General features: G+C 39.2%; 1 protein-coding gene across 1 annotated transcript; it reads right to left on the bottom strand.

Annotated features, from left to right (window-relative positions):
• Positions 1-2,342: 2,342 nt before the first annotated feature.
• Positions 2,343-23,518, bottom strand: LOC125235375. The gene is made up of 7 exons (XM_048141926.1): positions 23,340-23,518; positions 22,504-22,732; positions 19,643-19,811; positions 18,738-18,849; positions 17,953-18,135; positions 2,830-2,928; positions 2,343-2,375 (listed from the first exon to the last, which is right to left on the bottom strand). The coding sequence occupies exons 1-5, from the start codon at positions 23,419-23,421 to the stop codon at positions 17,957-17,959; spliced, it is 771 nt and encodes a 256-aa protein (XP_047997883.1). The 5' UTR covers positions 23,422-23,518; the 3' UTR covers positions 2,343-2,375; positions 2,830-2,928; positions 17,953-17,956.
• Between the last annotated feature and the right edge of the window lie 885 nt (positions 23,519-24,403).

Below are 24,403 nucleotides of genomic sequence, written 5' to 3'. Positions count from 1 at the left end.
GCAGTTACTTTGCCTTACGCCACAAAATACGGTACAGTTTTTACCAGTGGTAAACTACTGGGATTTTTTTTTCAGAACCGTTCCAGAATAAGAGCGTGGTGAGTGTTGCAACACGAGGCTTAAAATATAACTTTTCTTTTACTGACACCTGTATTTATTAAAAAATGTTTCAGTCACTTTAAACTATCACAATAATATTTTGGTAGTAACTACTGGGAAAACTAATCCCAGTAGCTATCAACCCCGGTGTGGTAATTAACAATGTGGGGAAAATCCCAGTAGTTAGGACAGGTAAAAACTTGGTGGTAACTAGTGGGAATAGCCACAAAAATATAAGGGAAGTATTTGTCAATGGGGAAATAATGAAATACTAGGACGTTTTAAAACAGTATCTTTATTTTTAAGCGCCGCCCCAAATCTCAAGGAAGGTGGTTCTCAATTCGTACGTATTTCAATTCTCTTCGCATGTATATATATATATATATGTATCTCAATTTAATGTTTATGCCACGATATCTCCGTCGTTACTGGACCGATTTTTAAAATTTCTTTCTGTGTCATAATCTTCAGGCTTAAAGTGCAAATCTGCAAATTGTCGAACGCTCTGAAACATTTCCTTTTATCGGTACAATCGACAGCCAACGCTGCCTCCTTCCTTCATCTTTTGGAACACTGAAAAGTTTAATATTATTCATGTTAATTGTAAAGACATAAACAATAAAGTTGGTATTATTATACTGTGATATGAACTATGAACATAGAAACCGTACCAAGTTGATAGATTTAGCTCCATTCAATAAGAGTAAATACCATGCAAGAAAAAAGATTGGTCACCCTAGTCGTAAAACCACACAGCATTATTTTTCTTTAAAGGTCATATTTATCGTTCTAAACCTATTCGTGGGAATTTTGATATAATTTGAGACAATGAAAACAATATAATGATAAGAACTAACCAAGATTACAAGCAAAATAGCAAAATTTATTGCCAGCGAGGTTTATGAACATTTTGGTAAAATAAGTACTTACTTGTGAAATTTTACGTCGGATTTCGGTTTCCATTTACTTCCACAATGGTTCACTATGCAATACATAGCGCAGAACTTAAGTAAATCGTCGAAAAACGTTTATTTCGCAAAATAAATATCTGAATCGGTGAATGACTTTTGACAATTCTGACATATCGGGCATATTTTTTTATTATTAGTGTTCCCATAGTACGCAGGAGGTAAATACCGGAGAAATAAGGTTTTTGATTGAGTTTTTTTTTCGTATAATACAAAGAAAAGTAAGTCAATTTGATTGAAGAATGTTTTATACGTTTTTTTTAGTAACTAATCTGGCAATACATCACAGTGTCGGAAAGAGATAGAACATAGGAGTAAAGGTGAATGAACCTGGCTTCAACTCATTGGTCGGCACGCAAAATCCATGGTATATAATATTCTTGATTGTATGTATTAAATGTCATGATGGTTCAGCGGAAAAACTGGCCAGTTACAGTTAAGAGATACTAAAACCTGTTCAATGAGTTTTCATTAAATGATTACACTAACAGGGTGTTTTAACGTAGCTTTGTTTCCTAGTTTTCTCCAAAAAAACATAACATATAACCTATGATGTTTCATACATAAATATACTCCAGGAACGGAGTACTATCAGCCGAAAAATATCTACGACTAATTTGTTAACACCTTATACAGAGTGGGGCCTGTAACAAAGGCGAAGAATTGAACTCTAGGCTATTCTCCTTATACTGATCAACATTTGTTCGGCGACTTTTAAAAATAACTTGTATTTTGATTTTTATCACCCTCGAAAGTTTTTTCTAAGAGGTAATGTATTGCGAATTCTGTTAAGTCTAAAGTGTGACAGACAACGTCAATGACAACAATAATGGCGTACATTGAAGCTAATATTTATTTTGTATGAAAAATTAAAAATTTAAAGACTTCATAATTTTTAAAAGTCACTGAACAAATGTTGATCAGTATAAGGAGAATAGCCTACAGTTCAATTCTTCGCCTTTGTTACAGGCCCCACTCTGTATACTTATGCAAAATGAAACTTTTCACTTCAATTCACCTAAAGGTTAAAATTAAGTGGGAAATGTATAAGGAATAGCTAGAATCAAAACAACAAATAGTCGGGAAGCTTTTTAATTGTTTATAAGCGAATATTTACAAAGACAGGGTAACCAATGGGCGCGAATCACTCTTAACTAATCAGAGCCTAGCCTAAGGTCTCCGATGAGTCAGTTAACATTAGATGGCTGTTTAGATGAAGGTGGTACCAACGTAGCCTGGGGCCACGAGGCGGGCCCCCAGACCGTATGGGGTCAGGCCGTTCACCACCGTCGGACCAGCTACCACGGTCTGAAAAAAATGTAACTCTTTAGATGGGTAGGTCTTTCACAGATCTATATTTGTTTTAGTTTCTTGGATGGATGTTTTGTCAGTGGCAAATAAACACACGGCATTCCTAGTGGTAAGCAGTCGCTATAGACTATGGACCCCTGCAATTACAGCGGTATTGTGTCTGCCAGGAAACCAATTATCTAGTATAGGTAATCAATAACTTACTATACTATTTACTTTATACTTTTTAGGAAATGTAAGCTTCGAAATACCACGTTTAACATTTGTGTTAGTGAAACATCACCTAAACAGGAGACCTCTAATACGGACTGTCCACGTCTTTATATCAAGTCAATAGCATCGAAAGGGCTACAGCAGAGGTCTTGTAATGTTGATATGTAAAAGTGCCCCTGTGGCCTACATACTGAATAAATGTTAATGATTTTTTTTTACATCTACAGTTGGCACTCACCCTAGGTACCACGCCCAATGGGGCGATGGGAGCCAGGCCCGGGTAGATGAGCTGGGGGGCAGCAGCCGCCAGCGCCAAGCAGCAGAGGAGGAAGAACACCTGGTGGACCCAAAACAAGGTTAGTTCATGAACATTATCACATCTAGTCCATTTGGGAGAATTGAGGATAGAAGCAGAGTGTACTCGTACTGAGAGCGAACGGAAAACGGTGTTCCAAAATTGCGAATTTCTGAACATAAGAAAATTTGCGCAAATTTGAGCTTGAACATTTCCATTTATTATTATAATTTAAATTTCCTATAGTTCTTGTGAAACTTTTATGAAATTTCCAAGAACTTTTCAATTTTTTAGGAAATTTTCTGCAATTTGCTCATCAGTATTAAGAGCATTATATTTAAATGCCAATTAAATTTTTCAGACTTTTCCCGTTCTTATTTTTAAATTATTTTACAATAATGATAAATGGAATAGATTTAGCCAGACTGTCGTTTTCGACAATGAGGATCTAATATAGCCAAGTCAGGCAGGTAAAAATATTAAAATAATACTACCTACTATGACATAATATTGTTTTTCTACTCGTCGACTGTAATCTGTCAATTAAGACACCACAGACTAAACTATAAGTGCTAACTTTTCAGTGTTGGATACTCTATGGCAGTTCCGACTCAACTATAATAATATATGTAATCTCATTATAGTTGACTTTAAGTTAACTGTAATAATTTCAAAAATAGAACATCATACAATTTCTACTAATTTATACTAATTTGCGATACCTGGCAAATTTTTCTGCATCTGAAATACATTTTTTTTTATTTGTCGCGTTATCGGTCAATCAGAGACGGTTATTACAAACAATTGGTTGCTAGGTAATTCGATGTTGATACAAAGGTGAACGACGCTATTAACATTAATTTTAACTTGCATGAATTATGATATTTCCGTCCATTGATGATGAAGATGATGACTAGAAAAAGTATTGTATACAATAGTGATATAACTAAGCTTTTCACTCTCGTACCGTACTATTAGGCCACTCAGCAAGCTTCGTGGCCTAAACATGGTACTCGACTGAAAAGCTTTGTATTATATCACGATTGTATAAAATACTATAACAAGAATAAACAATAATATATGAAAAACTTACGGCGTATTTCATTTTGATGAATAGATTTCACAAGAACTGCTTGTAAAGCCTTCTAAGTGCAAACTACATCTAGGAACCAAAGACAGCCGCATATATAGGGCCCTCAGAAGGTCACCGGGTCCTGGCACAGAACAAGGCTAGAACTAGGTAGAACCTCCAAAGGTTGCATGAATACCTAATAGAAATACCTGAGATAAAAACTTACGCCCGCCGCCAGCTCAATATGGTAAGGTAAATTATTGGCGACTCATTGGAAATAAAAAGGTCTTCGCAATAAGTTATCAGTTTACACTACTTAAAGTTATTCATACCTACACCGCGTTTTTTTTTGTTTTCCATTAAATTCGACATGTCGTTAGGTTCGTTATCAGGAACCACCCTGTATGTCACTTTTAGTTAAATTCGCAAACATTTTTTTTTATTGTTTTCATACATAATAAATGAATTAATTAGTGTGAGAGACCCTTAAGAATAAAAATCAAGTTAGTGTCAAGTCTTTGACGGCACATGTCAAAACAAATAAGAGTGGGAAGTGGTAAAGGCTGTCAAACAAGTGTTCAGTAATTATTTTCATTTTTTTAATAACTCGATAACCGTAGAGTTAAGACGATAGTGTCTTAGAGAAATTAATTGTATTTGATCTAAAGAACCATCCCTTGAAGTTAACGGAATTCAATAAAAACAGGATGTATATGATGTTGATGGCTGAACAATGTTTCGTTAATTTTATTTCAGCAACTTTTTTGTAGCCCAGACAGTAAAATGAAATGCAATTTTTGGTCTCTAAGTACTAAAGTACTTGCCTTGGCTCGATTAAAAGTGGCCAAATATGTAGTATTTAGGTGCCGTGTCATCCATCAATTTTATAGGCATAGATACCTATCTTGTGTTTAGTTGGCAGACCCATCCAATTTCTTATAAAATAAAGAGAATATTTGAAAGAAATACGTACCTATGTAAAGTGCAACTATTTTACTAATGAATCGCGAGTTTAATCTTTTTTATTTAAACCTGTAAATTTAAAAAACCATTTTTTTCCAAAATCTTATACTTTTAAACGAGCAATTCTTGTATATTTATTTATTTATTTATTTATTTATTTATATCTTATACTTTTAAACGAGCAATTCTTGTATATTTATTTATTTATTTATTTATTTATTTATATATATATTTATTTACACTGACGATCTCGGAAACCGCTCTAACGATTTCGCAGAAATTTGTTATGTGGGGGTTTTTGGGGGTGAAAAATCGGTCTAACTTATCCTTAGGTCCCGGAAAACGCGAATTTTCGAGTTTTCATGCGTTTTTCTTCGCGCGCCATCTCGTGTGCAGTAGTTGTACTGTTAAGACAAAATTCTTTCGGTCGATGTAAGTACTATTTATTGCAAACACTAGATGGCGACACAGGTCAAGGCTAAAACGAATAGAAAATACACTATTTGAGTTTTTGTGGCGAAATGCGCGCCATCTCGTGTGGAGTAGTTGTGTTGTTAAGGCTGAGAATTCTTTCGCTCGATGTAGGTACTATTCATTTTTGAACTAGATGGCGACACATGTCAAGGATACGAAACAGAACCGAGCGAAGCTCGGTTGCCCAGATATTATATATTTATTTACACTGACGATCTCGGAAACCGCTCTAACGATTTCGCAGAAATTTGTTATGTGGGGGTTTTTGGGGGTGAAAAATCGGTCTAACTTATCCTTAGGTCCCGGAAAACGCGAATTTTCGAGTTTTCATGCGCTTTTCTTCGCGCGCCATCTCGTGTGCAGTAGTTGTACTGTTAAGACAGAATTCTTTCGGTCGATGTAAGTACTATTTATTGCAAACACTAGATGGCGACACAGGTCAAGGCTAAAACGAATAGAAAAATACACTATTTGAGTTTTTGTGGCGAAATGCGCGCCATCTCGTGTGGAGTAGTTGTGTTGTTAAGGCTGAGAATTCTTTCGCTCGATGTAGTACTATTCATTTTTGAACTAGATGGCGACACATGTCAAGGATACGAAACAGAACCGAGCGAAGCTCGGTTGCCCAGATTAAGATCTTATTCGCCTAAGCGTATATGAACAAATAGGTGTGTAGAAGTAATTGCTGATAATTCAAACGTCATAAAACAAAGTATTGACTCACACTCACAACAACCAAGTCTAGAATGTCACCATTCGCAATTATCAATTTGAATTGAATACATGAGACAGCGCATTAATTAGGAACAGAGTTAACTGGATTCTAGTTAAGTCAATATCTACTCTTGACACCTTTTATAAAATACCAGTTAATTTTAAAATCATGGATTTACTCCACGAATAAATTTTTGGACCATGGCTTGCAAACCCCTGAATTGTAGCCCATGTACTTTCTAAGGTAAAGAGATTCCACGATCAACATATAGTGGGCATCTTTTCCTTTTTACTCCAATTAGTTCATGGGCCATCAGGGGGGGAGGGGAGGTTAGGTCACAGGGGTCAAGACCCTTGGCCATACAAATTGACCACGTAACCCTCCTCCCCCCTGAGTATTCTCATGGGCTTTATTATAAAACATAACTGTAAATATAATATATGTACCTATAACGATTTGTTTAGACTTTACTTGCTTATTTAGTTATTCGTAATACTGACTACGGAAGTAGGTACGATACATCAAGCTCTTGGCCAATTTAACAAATAGTTAACTGACATACTTGTGGTTGTTACGAAGTTGTTTGTATCCTCATAGTATAATTACGTAAGCCAATAAAATATAATTATGTCCTAGTCACTAGAAATTAGAGCTCCAAATGTAACTTATAAATTTATACTAATGGCTAATAAAATCGATTAATATACTTATAATATCTGTGCAAATCCAATCAATTTGACCTACATCAACTTTTTGCGTAAGTAGGTATTTAGTAAGTTTTTTTTATCTTTTATGTTGTTTTCATGTAACAACCAATAATCTAGACACTAAGCGACAATAGAGAAATAAGTGCAATTTCGACGACGTACGATTTTGGCGACCGGTTTGGCCTCCGGGTAGTGAGTGACCCTGCCTGCTGAGTCGCGGTCCTGGGATCGAATCCCTACGGCAAGGGCATTTATTTGTGTGATGAGCAAAGATATTTGTTTCTGGGTCATGGGTGTTTTCTAAGTTAAGTAGGTACCTGTATGTCTTTTTTTAACTATATTAATATTATATTTATATCGTTGAGTATCCCATAACACAAGCCAATCTTCTTGAGCTTACCGTGGAACTCAATCAATCTACGTTTAAGAATGTGTTAAGAAATATATTTATTTATTTATTTATTTCCAATAATATTGAATATTTTTAGTAAATACAGAGCTCGATTAAGTTCCACGACGTTTGAAGTTTTTGGGGGCCAATGAATTATACCTAAACTTACATTTTTATTAATATATTTATAGACATACTCGTAGTTAGGTCTAAACATAAACATAGGTCAATGAAAATCTAGATTCTCGCATAACAGGGTATATTGTGGGCGTTGCTCATTATTTAGTCATTCAGCTCTATACTTTATTAGTCTAGCTATTTGAATTGGATGATGTTTTAGGGTTCTGTTTTTGAAATATATATATAAACATTAAATAGGGTAGACTAATGTAAAGAAATCGTGGCTCATACCAAAGAGGATCGAGTATTATAGAGAGTTACTGTCAAAGTAAAATGTGTTATCAACTTATCACAGTGCATAGACTGCCATCTTTCGACACAAGAAAACTTTTGAACCTCAGTTTTGACAATTTGGCCCATATTCGTAGCTTGATAAGTATGTGTTAGGTAAAATGTCGAATATTAATATTAGCGCCATCTAGCTGAGCGTACCCCAAAGGTGTAATGCCATCTAGGCCACCGTACCTTTTTCTGTATGGTACTAAGGTACGTTTTTTTCTTAGACTTTATCTGTCTATACGGAGTTATATATGTCTTTGGTTAAAACCAACCAAATGTAAATTTCAATATTGTATAACTACGTTCCCGAAACCGTAAAGAACATGACATGTTCACTCTTGACCGATTTGTATCTAATCGGTGTACTATTTGCAGTGTCAAGTACATTAAGATCACTATTATAATGGAGTTCTCTGCAGTAACGATATCTTTGTCTTAAATTGTTACGGATCGATTCGAACTTTAAGATACATCAACTGGATATGGATCGGAAATTATATATCAGTGTCAAAAATTACGTTTTATCAGTTAGTTGATCATTGTGGGGCAAATGGATGGCAAGCGTGCTCAGGGTAGGGTGCCCATGAGATGGTCAGGTGCCGTAGCCGAATGGCATTTCTGCGACGCGAAACGAAAACGAAACGTCGCTAAAGGTAGTCTGGCTTTGTCACGCCAATACGCAAGAGCGATACAGAGAGATATCTACGAGCGTTTCGTTTCGTGAGCGTTTGTGCCATCCGGCTACGTATCCTGATACTGCGAAAAAGGGCAGCTGGTGCCGGCATGCAACGCGCAATACACATGGCGCATGACATGACCGCACGCTGTGGACACGCTGCATAAATTTAAATGGTCGCGATCCTCAGCAATGAGGGACCTCGGAAGAGGAAGTTAGTTTATATCAGTGTCAAAAATTACGTTTCTGCAACATCAATTTTGATACTAACATATCGTCACTACTTTTAAAAAAACTTGTATCTTCATCTGTCAATGAAAAGCAAATTGTAGTATGTATGGAATGCATATAGACTTACTGCGTTTTAACTTTGAGGAGCAGCGTGAGATACGAGATTTTTTCAAAGTAGTGACGATATCCGATATGAAACTAATTGTTTGACGTTTCTTTAACTTCGGATTGGGCCGTTTGTCAGGTGAATTATTACCTACGAACAGGATGACCTTTTGATGACTGTTTAATGATGAACTAATTGAGCGGACTGTAATTTAATAAAATATCTTTAAGACGAAATTGACAAAGATAATTCGAAATTTAATGCTTTAAACAAAAACTTACTGGGGAAAAAACAGTGCATATGTCACATACCTTTTAGCATGAGGTTCCAGTGGGTTGGTTTCAGCTCGCTTACCATCAGCCTTGGTATGCAAGGCGCACGTGCGGGCCCGGCTTACCGTCTCCTCGAGCCCAGAACTGTTCTTGGAGCAGAGCTTTCTTCCTGTCCACTTTGATAATGTGACTAGCACTGAGTTTAAACTTAATTTAACGATAATTGTTGGGAAAATGTGACTTTAACTATTTAATTAGCAATAAATGGCAATTTTAATGCAGCGACGCGTTCGCAAGTTAGATCGAGAGCGAAAAGAATGTGAGGTAATGGCTACCGGAAATGATTAGTGTCGGGCTAAACACACCGGAAGCTAAAGACAAAATAGTGTTGTTTCTTTAAAAAACCGATATTCATACGAAAGTTGAACATACCGCTCACCTAAATATGCAATATTTACTCTACAAATAGTGCTAGAGTTCGACAAACTACTTAAAAACTATAATGTTAAACTAAGTGATAATACTAGAACGACGAAAGTTAATTTGAAAGTGGTAAAGGACACAGCTTCACAACTGGTCTTCTGTACTGACCAGTAGCAGTTTGAATTGTGACCACTCTACAGACACCGTCAACTCCGGGATGTAGAGCAACGATGCGCCCAAGGGGCCATTTTAAAGGGCTTGTCTGTTCGTTAATCAACAAGACCAAGGAACCCACGACAATGTTTGTATTTACTTTATTCCATTTAGTCCTCTGTTGTAGAGTATGGACGTACTCAGCGTGCCATCTACGCCAGAAGTCTTGATGCATTTTCTGTATCATTTTCCAACGATTACAGACACTTACTTTTTTATCTACAAGATTTTCCTCTGGGACAATCGACAACGGTTCCAGAGTTAAAAAATGGCCTGGAGTTAAGGCTGAGAGATCACTAGGATCCGAGCTAAGAGGTGTCAATGGACGAGAGTTGAGCATAGACTCAATCTGAGTCAGAATTGTATAAAATTCCTCGAAGGTTAACCTTTGATTACCTACAACCCGTGCGAGGTGAGTCTTAACCGAGCGTATCCCGGCTTCAGCTAATCCGTTAAAATGAGGCGTACCCGGAGGGTTAAACGAGAATTTAATTTCTTGGGCATCAGCAGCACCTTTCATGAGTGAACCAAGATAGTTACTAGCGCCCACAAAATTCCTACCCTGGTCAGAGACAATGTTACTGCATCGACCACGACGAGCGACAAACCGTTTAAGAACACAGAGGAAAGCTTCTGTCGACAACTCTGAAGCAAGCTCTATGTGAATGGCTTTGGTACTAGTACATACAAAAACACAGATGTAACCTTTGTACGTTTTCGCACCACGGCCACGACCGAAAGCGATATCAAATGGTCCTCCATAATCAATGGCGACACTCGAAAAAGGTTTAATTTGCGAGACGCGAAAAGTAGGCAAATTTCCCATAAGCGGCGGAGATGCCGCAGAGGGATTGGCACGAAAGCATTTCACGCAGCCTCCAATCACTGCCTGAATTGCTCGCTTTGGCGACAAAATCCAAAACGTTTGCGCAAGTAAATTTTGTAAAGTTTGGGCACCTGGATGTAAAAATCTTTTATGATATTCGTCAATTATTAAAATAGTGAGTCGGTGGGAGCGAGGCAATAAAATGGGATGTTTGACAGAAAATTTAATAGGAGAATTTGCCAAGCGACCGCCCACCCTGACAATACCCTGACTGTCAATGAATAATGAAAGCTTGCGCAAACCCTTTGGCAATGCGTTCAAACGATCCTCCCTTAATTGATTGATCTCTACACTGAACGAAGTGAGCTGCACATGTTTTACTAAAAACATGAGAGCTGCAGTGGTTTCAGCTGACTGTAGAGATCCGACAACTTTTCCATCCTTAGCTGACCGTAAAAAACGGAAACAGTAGGCTAACACACGCTTTAATGTGAAAAGCGAGGAGAACCTGCTAAGGACTTCATCAGTTAAGTTAGGATCGGCCGTCACGAGCAAGCTACAAATACGTTGTTCCTCTACAATACAGTCATTGCTTGGATCGTGCAAAGGTGAGCAAGGCCAATCCTTCTCTTCCTTTACCAACCACGACGGACCCTTCCACCAAATATCACACTCTACCAAATCTTCAGGCAGTAACCCCCTGGATCCTGCATCAGCAGGATTGTGGTGTGTACTGACGTGACGCCAGCGATCAGGAGCAACAAGATCCTGGATATGGCTCACACGATTTGCAACAAATGTTTTCCAGCGTGAAGGGCACGACTTGATCCAAGCTAACGTTACGGTCGAGTCTGACCATGCAAATATTTCCTGAACAACATAGAGAGGTTTTAATGCCTCTTGTGTTGACTGCATCAGGTCTGCCAACAACACGGCAGCCTGCAGTTCCAATCGAGGAATTGATAATTTACGCAGAGGCGCCACCTTACTTTTGGCACAGCAAAGCTCTACAAAAGTAGAGCCTTGTGTGTCATCGACACGACAGAAGACGACAGCAGCGTAACCACGCTCCGACGCATCACAAAATCCATGCAATTGTAATGAAACAAACGAATGGATGATGCGACGGGGAATAACGACAGATTTCAACGACGGAAGTTGATCGGTAAATTTCATCCATTCTGATGTGATTGCTTCTGGAACATCATCGTCCCATTGCACCCCAGATGACCACAAGACCTGCATTAAATATTTAGCGTGAAACGTGACAGGACATAAGAATCCTAGCGGGTCATATATGCGCGCTATATTCGATAAAATAGTACGTTTAGTACATTTCTGATCACGTGGTGTTGCAACCTCAAATTGGAACGAATCTGTTTGTGGACGCCATAACAATCCCAATATTTTAAGGGACAAATCCGGAAGTTCATCAAAATGTTTAAAATCACTCGAATACAACTCAGAAGATGGAAGGTCAACGATAAAACCTTTATGGTTGGAGGTCCATTTTCTCAAATGGAACCCACCCGACGACAAAATTTCAGATAAATCTGATCTAATTTTTAAAGCTTGCTCAATAGAGTCAGCGCCTGTCACGACATCATCAACATAAATGTCTCTCCCAAGCACTTGTGACCCTTCAGGATAGGAGTCAGCAGTCTCCTCCGCTATCTGTGCTATTGTGCGCAAAGCTTGATACGGAGCCGATTTCACACCATAAGTTACCGTCCGCAAACGATAGTCTTTAACTGGGCCGTCAGTCGAAGGTCGCCACAATATCCGCTGATACTCAGCGTCCTCGTTTGGCACGAGGATTTGACGATACATGGCCTTTATGTCACCCGTAAAGACTATTTTATGCCATCGAAACCTAGTAAGGACATCAAAAATATTAGTTTGTAACTTAGGTCCAGCTAGTAGTGTATCATTAAGCGAAATCCCATTGCTGTCACGACAACTTGCGTCAAAAACGGCTCTCAGAGGTGTACTGACAGATTCGGGGCGCAAAATACCATGATGTGGGATGTAATTAAAATTCCCGACACTAGAGACAGGCGGCGCAACCTGCTCCATATGACCACTGACCTCATACTCTTCCATAAAGGAGGCATAAGCTTTACGAAAATCCGCATGCTTTGTAAGCTTGCGTTCCAACGAAAAAATCTCCGCATTGCAATTTCACGAGTGTGCGAAAAGGTAGGCTTGTTCGAAGGATCGACGAAAGGTAGAGGTACCTCGAACCGGCCTTCACTCGTGCGACAATAATTTGCACGGAAGTTATCTTCACATAGTTGATCCTCTTTCGACAAGATAGGTTTACTCGGACCACAAATATTTTCTAGTTCCCAGAACCTTTTAAGAGAATCATCCAACGACAGCGACAAGTTTGATTGTGAAGCATTCGACACGAAAAAACAATCTTTCCGACAATTAGTGAAAGATTGTGTACGAGAGGCATAACAGTCACCCATCAGAACCCATCCGAAAACAGTCTCCAAAGCCTTTGACTGCCCCTTCCGGCCCTCCTTCTTACCACTTAAAATGGAAGATGCAAAGATCTCTGCATTTAAGAGTAAATCTATTGGGCCCGGCTTCGCAAAGTCAGGGTCAGCGAGAGGTAGACCTTGAATGTGATGCCATTCCGATGTATTGACTCTATAGTATGGTTGCTCCGGACAGATAACTGGAAGCACTGACGCTTGGAAGTCAAAATTAACCATTTCTGATCCAATAGGTTTAACAGAGCATGATAACATACCCTTAGGTGCAACTTCAGATAGTCCAATTCCAGTAATTGGCTCGCTAGTATCATCTACCTGTAAACCTAATCTTCGAGCACAGTCATGGGAAATAAAATTGACACCACTAGCACCGTCCAAAAGAGCACGAGCTATTTGATAATTACCTGAACTATCCCGAACAGCTACCCGAGCAGTAGCAAATAAAACTAATCCATTACTTTGGACCGACGTCAAAGTCACTTTGCTATTTAAACCGCTCACCATTGGCTGAGGTGCTGGTTCAGCCTCTGGCGAAGCCGGTTCCCTTTTTGCAAAGTGTAATAAAGTGTTGTGGGAACAACCGCATATACTGCACCGACAATCCGATCGACATTGTTTAACTTTATGAGTTTTGGAGAAACAACAAACACACAAGCCCTTGTTTTTCACCACCTTGAACCGCTCCGAAGTGTCTAAAACTTTAAATTTTTTACAATTTTCTAAGTTATGCAGTTCAGTACAGAAAACACATATATTTTGTTGTGTGGCAACTAGTGTTACCTTGCCTTTACCTTTAATGGCACTTGTTACGGGCTTAACCTCCGTTACTTCCAGAGCGCGGACTTGTTTTTCAACAAACTCTTGTAGTGATTCAAACTTTGGAATTTCATTGGAATTGAACTCGAGGAGGAAGGCCTCCCGAGTCGCCTTGTCTAATTTTCCCCACAACAGATGAAATAACATAAAGTTTTTATCGGGTAAGTCGAACCTTTCTAACACTTGTAATGTTTCTCTAAACACACGATGAACTTTTTCTAATTCAGTTGAAGACTTGGTCTTCACCTGTTCACAAAGTAAAATCTTTTCATAGTACCCAAAGGCAATTTGCCGTTTTCTATTGTAAAAATTGTTTAAAGCATTGTAAGCATCCATGTAACTGTTGTCCGAAATTGGGTAATTCTTAATCAAATCTAAAGCCTTACCTTGACACGATGTCATAAGATAATGCAGCTTTTCAATGTTCGAAATATTCCTTTTATGAATTAAGGAATCAAAGAGTTCCTTAAATGACAACCAATTGTGCAAGGAGCCATCAAATGGTTTCACAACAATTTTAGGTAACTTCGCTGAATTATTATCACTACTATCTTGTTTGTCAACAGTTTCATGTTTGCTTGTAATGACAGGCTCAGCTTTCCTTAACCTTGTCAAGATTGACTTTACTTTTTGTTCAAAATCGACAGTAACCGAGAACTCCGTATTTACATCCTTTGTTTTCTTCATTATAGCCTTTTGGGCACGATGAAAGTCTTCAACTATTGGGTTTAAGTCGGCCGCGACATAACCCTCTAAATCTATACAATCAAAGATTAACTCTAACCGCATAACCGCGTAATTGCGTTCAACCCTATCCATGTCAACGTCTCTATTGCTCACATCAATGTCCGACATTTTTCACGTAATAATCACTGTTGATTTATCGAAAAACGAGAACGAAAATATAAATAAACAGTTTACGTTACTCAAATTAACTTGTTGACTTTGACAATGACAGATGAGATGACAACCGAATTGTTGCCATACACCAAAGCATAGACTAAGACCGAACGAGATGAGCGGATTGAACGAACTGTCACACTGCTACCAACCTAACTAAATTCTACTATAAAAGTCACACTTCCGGTCAGCCATTAACCGAATCGAGAATTAAAAGTTTTACCCACCAATTTATTAGAAAAATATTACGACACGACAAATTTGATATTTTACTAAAAATAGGTAACTTTTCAACGGATCCGGCCGAAGGAACAAATGTTTAATGATGAACTAATTGAGCGGACTGTAATTTAATAAAATATCTTTAAGACGAAATTGACAAAGATAATTCGAAATTTAATGCTTTAAACAAAAACTTACTGGGGAAAAAACAGTGCATATGTCACATACCTTTTAGCATGAGGTTCCAGTGGGTTGGTTTCAGCTCGCTTACCATCAGCCTTGGTATGCAAGGCGCACGTGCGGGCCCGGCTTACCGTCTCCTCGAGCCCAGAACTGTTCTTGGAGCAGAGCTTTCTTCCTGTCCACTTTGATAATGTGACTAGCACTGAGTTTAAACTTAATTTAACGATAATTGTTGGGAAAATGTGACTTTAACTATTTAATTAGCAATAAATGGCAATTTTAATGCAGCGACGCGTTCGCAAGTTAGATCGAGAGCGAAAAGAATGTGAGGTAATGGCTACCGGAAATGATTAGTGCCGGGCTAAACACACCGGAAGCTAAAGACAAAATAGTGTTGTTTCTTTAAAAAACCGATATTCATACGAAAGTTGAACAATGACAGTTCGTAGCAAACAGTAAACCTACAATTGTTAATAAATTAAACATAAATGTATATTTGTTTGATTTATGTTTTTAAATAAAACTGATGACATTAAATTTTACAATCGAATATAAGTCCTGAGAACTAATGTCAGACGGCCTATTCGTTATAGACTGGCGTAACTTGCTTTTTCGGGATTTTCCGGATACAATCAGCCTGAAATTTTAGAGGAATAAATTAATGATGTAAGTAGTTATTTTAAAACTATAACTAAAACATACATGCACGTTGAGGGGAGTCATAGCCGTAGGATGATTCGGAACAAGAGCCATATCCTTCATGCTCAGAAAATATTGTTCCTTATCTTTTTAATCTTTTTGTAAGGACATTTAGAACTAGAGTCAGAATTATTAATATTGTTAGAGGTAGGTAGAATTTAGTGGTCAAATAAATTTGTATCAAAACAATCTACAAAAATAGGTCACCAAATATATTTAGAAACGCACTACATTATAGTTTATTAAAGTATGTTACTAAAATAGCCATATTTCATATAGATAACGCTAATACAAGACTTACTTGCATGCTTGAGAGATTAGAAAACTGCGAATGCGGCTAAACATCAAATAATGTAACGTGATTTATAGCATGCTGGTTACGCATAATGACTAAAAGAATTATCTAGATATCATAAATATGTATAAAAGTTACAACTCTATTTCAGTCGAGTAGGGTAACAAAATGATTACATATTTATAAGCGCAGTACATTACTTAATTATTACGTCATCTTATTTGCAATTTTATTACTTTCATCGTAGGTAATAAAACAATAAAGCGAGAGTTGTAACACTTTAAACAATATATCTGGGCAACCGAGCTTCGCTCGGTTCTGTTTCGTATCCTTGACATGTGTCGCCATCTAGTTCAAAAATGAATAGTACCTACATCGAGCGAAAGAATTCTCAGCCTTAACAACACAACTACTCCACACGAGATGGCGCGCATTTCGCCACAAAAACTCAAATAGTGTATTTTCTATTCGTTTTAGCCTTGACCTGTGTCGCCATCTAGTGTTTGCAATAAATAGTACTTACATCGACCGAAAGAATTCTGTCTTAACAGTACAACTTCTGCACACGAGATGGCGCGCGAAGAAAAACGCATGAAAACTCGAAAATTCGCGTTTTCCGGGACCTAAGGATAAGTTAGACCGATTTTTCACCCCCAAAACCCCCACATAACAAATTTCTGCGAAATCGTTAGAGCGGTTTCCGAGATCGTCAGTGTAAATAAATATATATATAAATAAATAAATAAATAAATAAATAAATAAATATACAAGAATTGCTCGTTTAAAAGTATAAGATAATAACAGAACGTCACCGTTAGCCGAATTGTTATACTTACTTTAGTATAGTAAAATAGATATCAGTACAACAAGGTTTTTTTTTACAGGAAATGAGAACATTTATTAAGAGAGACTTTCATGTCTTCAAGATCTAAATGTGCTTTTAATGCTTTTATTGTTGCTGGATATAGATCGGGTTCGGGATTGGGGTTCATAGGTACTAAAACTATCTATTCACCACCTCAACATACTAAATATACATAAGCAGGCGCACAAATGCTTACGATAATAGCGTAATTGTATCTATCTCGCTCTTCCGTATTGGCGCGACAGAGCCAGACTGCGTTTCAATCGGCGTCAACGATTGTCATTTCGGCTAATACTCACTTGATCAATGTACCATTATAGTAGAGTTCCGGTTCCGGTCGGCGCGATAAACTGCGTTTTCCCTGCGGTCAGACACTACATACGGCTGGTACCTACTCACTGACTCAGTATATAACGCCGTGTCTTGCGTGGGCGACGGTCGCGCCGTCGCGTCTCATCGCATCGTCTACTTCCATATCGATAAGGTTTGATTTCGTATGCGTCGCATCGCCGTCGCGCGACCATCGCGCGACCGTCGCCCACGCAAGCCACGGCGTAAGTGAGCTTAGTGAGCGCTCAGTGTCCAGCCGCATATGCTCATGTTGCGGTTCCTCTGGCGGCTCGATGGCGTCGGCGCGATACACGGCGTTTTCAATCCAGACGGCGATGTGATCGGATATCGCATTCACATGATCAACAGACCACGTTACCATACTGAAGTCCGCCGAGTCAACCTTATAGAAATCCTTTTCAAATCGATATAGTCAGATACAGCCTTTACTCACGGAATCAGCATATAAGTGGGCGCTCAGTGTCCAGCCGCATATGCTCGTGCTGCGGTTCCTCTGGAGGCTCGATGGCGTCGGCGCGATACACGGCGTTTTCCCTGCCGTAAGACATTGCATACGGCTAGTACTCACGGAATCAGCATATAAGTGGGCGCTCAGTGTCCAGCCGCATATGCTCGTGCTGCGGTTCCTCTGGAGGCTCGATGGCGTCGGCGCGATACACGGCGTTTTCCCTGCGGTAAGACATTGCATACGGCTAGTACTCACTGAATCAGCATATAAGTGGGCGCTCAGTGTCCAGCCGCATATGCTCATGTTGCGGTTCCTCTGGCGGCTCGATGGCGTCGGCGCGATACACGGCGTTTTCAATCCAGACGGCGATGCGGTCGGATATCGCTACCATGAACCGCGCCAGGCGACCGGGATGTGTTCGGGTGGGTTTCGGCTCACCTGTATAAAGCACCTTATATTACCTACAAATAACCAGTATTTTTTAAAATCCTAATTACAGAACCTTACATTCATAGATAGGTACACTAAACTAGCACCTGTATTCCTAAGCAGGGTAGGCAGAGTTCATGAAACTGATCAAGTTTCTTTGCCAGTCTTGGCAATTAAGGGGTTGAAAGAAAACGGAATACTATGCCACAACGGAACCCATATCCCACAGTCTGCTTCTACGATACCATTGAGAGGAAAGGGCTATCCCCTTGACACTTGTAACGCATCACCTCACGGGATAACAAAAATAGCATAACGTAAAATACATACATACATACAATCACGCCTGTATCCCATAAAGGGGTAGGCAGAGCACACGAAACTATCAAAGCTTCAGTGCCACTCCTGGCAAATAAGGGGTTGAAAGAAAACGAAACGTAAAATATTACTCAAAATTCAAGAAAATTCATCCATCTCATGATTTCGTCACTATATGGCATCCATTGTCCTCTCTTTGCTGATGAAGCATAAGGATAAGGATCAAGGACCCTTTATGCATGTAATACTAGGTATAGGTACAAATAAGTTAATAATGAAGCTAGAGAACTAACCCAGTATGTCCGCGACCCTTTCTAACACCACATCAGCGATGCTCCGCAACCTGTTTGAGACTAGCATTTCTTTTTGACCCTTTGCAATGTAGTCGCAAATACGGTACGCCACCTGAGAACACGTCATGATTTATTATATCTAGGTACTTACTCTATAAGTTTTATTGTAAAAAAACGGATATCTAATCATGTGTTTGTCCACAGGGCTCAAGCGCGGATCCAGCTTCGTGCCCAAGGGGGGATCACGTGGTAAAGACCCAGACCCCAGGAGGGGGTCACGTGGTCTATTTCTATGGCCAACCTCGGCTCCAGGGGGGGCATGGGGGGCCATGTCCGCCTGGAAGCGCATGAAGGGCTGGATTTTCACCTTGATTTGTTTGCCATAGAAGTCACTTTGAAGTTTGGACCCACGTTTACTTCGAAATGGCTCTACAGTCGACTGGGATTCAAATTTGAAGAAGCTACTGATATAATGGGTTCACCTGTGCACTAAAGACGTTGCGTGTGCGAAGTTGACGAGCCACTTTTGCCGCTGCCGTAGTTCCTTGGTCCTGTCCGCTTGCTCCTTGCGACTGACGGTATCAGCACCCGGGAAGTGGCTTCAGAGCTAGCAAATACGAGTATTCGTTTGCCTGACCATGTAGAAGATACTGATGTAATGGGTCACCTGTGCACGTGCAATGCACGTAGAACCGATGGCCGTTGGGGCGGAAAGGTTCTCGAGTGGCGACCGCGTACCGGAAGGCGCAGCGAGGGTAGGCCCCCGACAATGTGGACTGATGACCTGGTGAAGGTCGCAGGAGTCCGCTGGATGCGGGTGGCGCAGGACAGGTTATTGTGGCAATCTTTGGGGGAGGCTTATGTCCAGCAGTGGACGTCTTTCGGCTGATATGATGATGGGTCACCTGTGCACTAAAGTTGACTAGCCACTTCTGCCGCTGCCGCAGTTCCTTGGTCCTGTCCGCCTGCTCCTTGCGACCGACGGTGCCGGCGCCGGCGCTGCCGCCGGCGCCCGGGATGTGAAACTTGCCCCCTCCATGCTGGTTCAGAGCTTGAAAGTATTGCTCCGTTTGCCTGGCGATGTAGGAAATCATTGAAGTAACTTATTTTTAGGGAACTCGACAGCTTGTATCATTTTAACTTCTAAAAATACGATGCCCTAAACAACAAAACGATCAAATAGCGCACAGGTCAGTTTCCGTCATCAAGTCATCATCACCATAATATCAGTATTTTATTGTATAGGCCTCTTTTCTAGTATTTACGCCACATATCCCCGTCTGGCTCTGCCCATTCTGGTTGAACTAATTCAGCTAATCTAACTTCAGCTGGAAGTAATTCGCGATCTTGTGACTGTCGTCCACTCAATGAGCCAACCGGCGCTATACGCTTCTTTCGTCCGAAGTTTTATTAAAAATTAATATCTATATAGTTATATGAAGTCCCATATAACCATAATCGGTCGCCGTTCCTACGCAAATCCTCCTATTTTGTGTACACACAGGTCTTCGGGTCTCAATGCTTAGTCGCAGTACGGTCGACGTTTAGTCGCGGCGACCCAAATGGGGACGATTGGTAACAGGCACAAATGGTCACAGAAGTGACAGAAGTGTGCACTACGCGTGCACACATTGTTACCGTTTGGCGACTACTTTCCCAAAATCATTCGTTCATTTCATTCTTTTCAAATGGCGACTGTCAGAGACGTCAAAGTAAAAAAGAAATAAAATCAATTGACATTAAAATGTAATGGCGTAAGAATTTGTTAAAGATAAATATTGTTTGCATTTGTAATATAATGTGGGCTAATTACCGTGGCCAATTAAATTGCTTGAGTGATTTCATAAAATAAGTCTAAATTTATCAACGCGCCATCGATTTACCTCAGTTTAACCAGTAATAATATTATTGACTACTCGGTGTTTGCGTGTTATGTATATTGATTGGTGAAGTTTTAGTGCTCCGGTGCGTATACTATACTGAAATAATAAAAATAATGCCTAGAAAACCAATAAAGTTGTTAAAATACGGATTAAGACGGTAATATTCCATGTAAAAAACAGTCGCCAAACGGTCACCAAACGGTCGACAAACGATCGCAAAATGGTCGCAGCGTACACGCGTGACCGAAAGCAGTGAATATTTATTAATAATTTTTTCCAGGTATCCTCAAACTTTATAAACAATTAAATATGCCGTCGTACTCAGTTGCCCTCACTAAAGAAGATTAAAAAAAAATTGTAACGTGCGTACCGAGCTGCTGGGTTGTAAAGGATCGGGGATCATATTATTATGGTCTTCTATAGAGCAACTAGTATTTTGCGGCATTTCACAATTGACACTTGTTGAAGTAGTCGTCATTAATATTACTATCAACATTAATTTCAGCGATCTGTACTTCTTTTGTCAAGATTTTTGTATAGATAAGTGTCTACAAATTTGTAATGTTAAAGAGACATAAATAAAACGTAGTAGAGTAAATAATGTGTTTTTTTTGTAACCCAAACAAAATACTTGTAGATACGAGTGCGGAAAAGAGGAAAATCGATACGAGTAGCGATATATTAATACACGAACGAAGGGAGTGTTTTAAATCGACACGAGTTGTGAATGTCCTTTTCGCACGTGTATCGTACGACGATTTTCAGTACCTAAATCTAAGCTAAGAGTTTCGACCAGACAAGAAATGAATCATTGCTTGATTTGCTCGCACTACTGCGTTAAAAAAGCAGCATCTGTACTGAAAAAAACTATCATTGCGCAACAGGAATTCTATTAATATCACAGTAAATACTCTATTTCATTTGGTTCCTACTTTTATTGTGTAAAGCAACACTACACTTCATTTTTATCAATAAGAATTAAAAATTATATATTTAATACATTAAGTAACTATAAAGTGCTTATCTATTTGTATTATCATTCTGCACTTTTCTTAACTTTCCCACATTTCTATAAAATGTCGAAGAGTGCTTAAATGGTCGTCGTCGTTTATTATTATTTAATTCGCTCATATTTAAATGATTCAAAGCAACCAGTCCACAACTTCACAAGACAGTTTGAGAAACCTTCGTATTTCAGATTGTCATTTGCGGATACAGTGGTTTAGGAGCAGTTCGGTAATCAGACCTACACATGTGTGTACAAATTCTGTCAATGTCACTGTCAGAAACCGTTCTGACAGTGACAATGACAGCCCCAAATTCGTCCACATGTTGTTACCGTTATGTGTGCAAACGTCGACTAATAAAGTGTCGTTTAAAGTCATTCTGACAGTGACATTGACAGCCACAAATTCGTACACATTTTGTTACCGTAACGAGTGCACACGACGACTACATTTTGTTATTGTATCAATACGGTCGCATTGTTCGCACGACGTTACCACGCGTTATGTCACATTTGACAGTTAGTTACTGATTTGAAGATTTTGCGACTGAAATGGTTGTATGGGGTAGTTTTGCTGGCTGTTTCTTGTCATAGTGTACTTAACTATTAAACTTACTCTGGGCTCAGAAAGTAGTCCTCCTCCAGCGCGCTTTTGATCTTGTCCCGACGGTCCGGCGGTGGCTACGTTGACAGCGCCAGGGCAGTTTGCGGCGCAATCTAAAGATTTGGCCCTGAGCTAATCTCATCCAGAAATAGATAACCAGCAATCTTCCGAATGTCGTCCACCCAACGTACCTACTGACGAACGCCAGGCGCTTCTTTCATATTTTGCTGGTTCTGTTCCGTACCAAAATGATCAGGTAAAGTATAAACTTACTCTGGGCTAAGAAAATAGTCCTCCTCCAGCGCACTTTTGATCTTGTCCCGACGGTCCGGCGGCAATATGGCGCACTTCTCATCCCAGAGACTCCGCAGCCGCCTCGTGTTGGGCCGCGCGAGCATTTCCACCCGCTCCATGTTGCGACGTTGCCGGTCCGTCAGCTTAGCCCCCGATTGGCCTCGCCCGGTGGCTACGTTGACAGCGCCAGGGCAGTTTGCGGCGCAATCTAAAGGGTGGTAATATACATTCCAAACTTATTCGTACTAAGTACCTACATACATATACCTGCTTAGCTGCTGTCTAGACTAGCAAAAGGAGCATCAAACTACAGATAGACATAGGGTTTCGCTGACCAAAAATCGCTCTTTAATATGAATATGGGTGCACATTGCATTCAGGGACGACGACGCGTAAGCATCTTCATACGAGCGATTTTTAGAAACCCTGGGAAAACCAATAGTAGAGGATAAAAAGTACCTAGGGGTATCCAACCAAGGACAAACCTGAGCTGAACTTGGTCACTTTTTTTCTAGTGTTATTTTTTTTATACTACGTCGGTGGCAAACAAGCATACGGTCCGCCTGATGGAAAGCGGTCACCGTATTCAAGGAGTGTTACATGCGCGTTGCCAACCCATTAGAAACTTGTACCTACAGTCCTTTTTGCTGTGTACTTAACACAACAGTGTATAAGTAAGGTAAGTTAGGTAAGGAGTGTATTTCAGTTTAATAATCTCAGGGATTTCGTTCTGTGCAAAGATATAAAGATATACCTAGGTACATATATTAATTCAGTGTTAATATTTTACACGAAAAGTTAAATAGGTATCTTACCGACATCCTGGGACATATCACATTTCGAGGTCTGACACACTGACGTTTCTTTTTTTGCTTTCTTATCTTGTTTAGGAGCCATTTTAACTATTGAAAGATACAGAAAACTTAGAAATTTTAAATTTAAAGATCCAAAATTAAGAAGTTAACAAAAATTTTGACATCAATATTCCTGATGGCTGCGATTTTAGGTTGTCAAACAAAAATCTGTCAAAGCGAGTTCATTTTAATGCGATAAAAAGGTGCGACATAAAAGCATGTAAAACCTTTGTGGTATTATTTCCACTTCGGTGGCAAACAAACAACCACATGTGGCTCGCTTTATACAGGGTGATTCATGAGTCGTGAGCAGGAGTGAACAGGGTACTGGGGAGGGTCACACTGAGCAACTTTCATAATGGGGCAACACTAAATTGTGATATTTCTTTTTTCTTAACTATGACTTAATTGATAGTTAATCATCAATTAAGTCATAATTAGAACGTAATTGATAATTAGCTATCAATTAAGTACTTATCAATTAAGTCATATTATAATTTCATTTATTGTTTATTGAATAAGCATCTTTATTATAATTTATTGAATAAGCATCTTACATAATGAACATAAGAATAAATACAATGTCCCCCAAAACTGTTTACACAGTTTGACTGTGGGATCCACGAGTCTATACAATATATAATTAGTTATAACGTTAATATAATATACGGATTTACATATTACTGCTAAGGTAAGTAAAAAGTTGTTAACAAGTAGGGCATCTAAAGTTTATCTATGTAGTATTGGAACAAAGACCTTTTGAACCTATTTTTGTTTTTCTCCATTCTAATAGCTGCAGGTAAGGAGTTGAGTAAGTAAGGTAATCGTTTGTTAACAAGTCTATCCCCATAGTAATTACTTACTCGTATCACCCTGTATACGTAGCATATACGTTAGACACTATACAGGGTGCCCGGTAATTAATGGACAACCTTTTAACCATCAAGAGGGCACCTTATACTGGTCCATAAAATCGACATTAAGGTTTAATAAAAGTAGTTTTCGAGATTTTCACTTTTTAAAAT

This window comes from Leguminivora glycinivorella, chromosome 17 (genome assembly GCF_023078275.1).
Source record: "Leguminivora glycinivorella isolate SPB_JAAS2020 chromosome 17, LegGlyc_1.1, whole genome shotgun sequence".
NCBI lineage: Eukaryota > Metazoa > Arthropoda > Insecta > Lepidoptera > Tortricidae > Leguminivora > Leguminivora glycinivorella.
The sequence above is the reverse complement of the archived record's forward strand: the minus strand, read 5'-3'. Positions and strand labels throughout refer to the sequence as shown.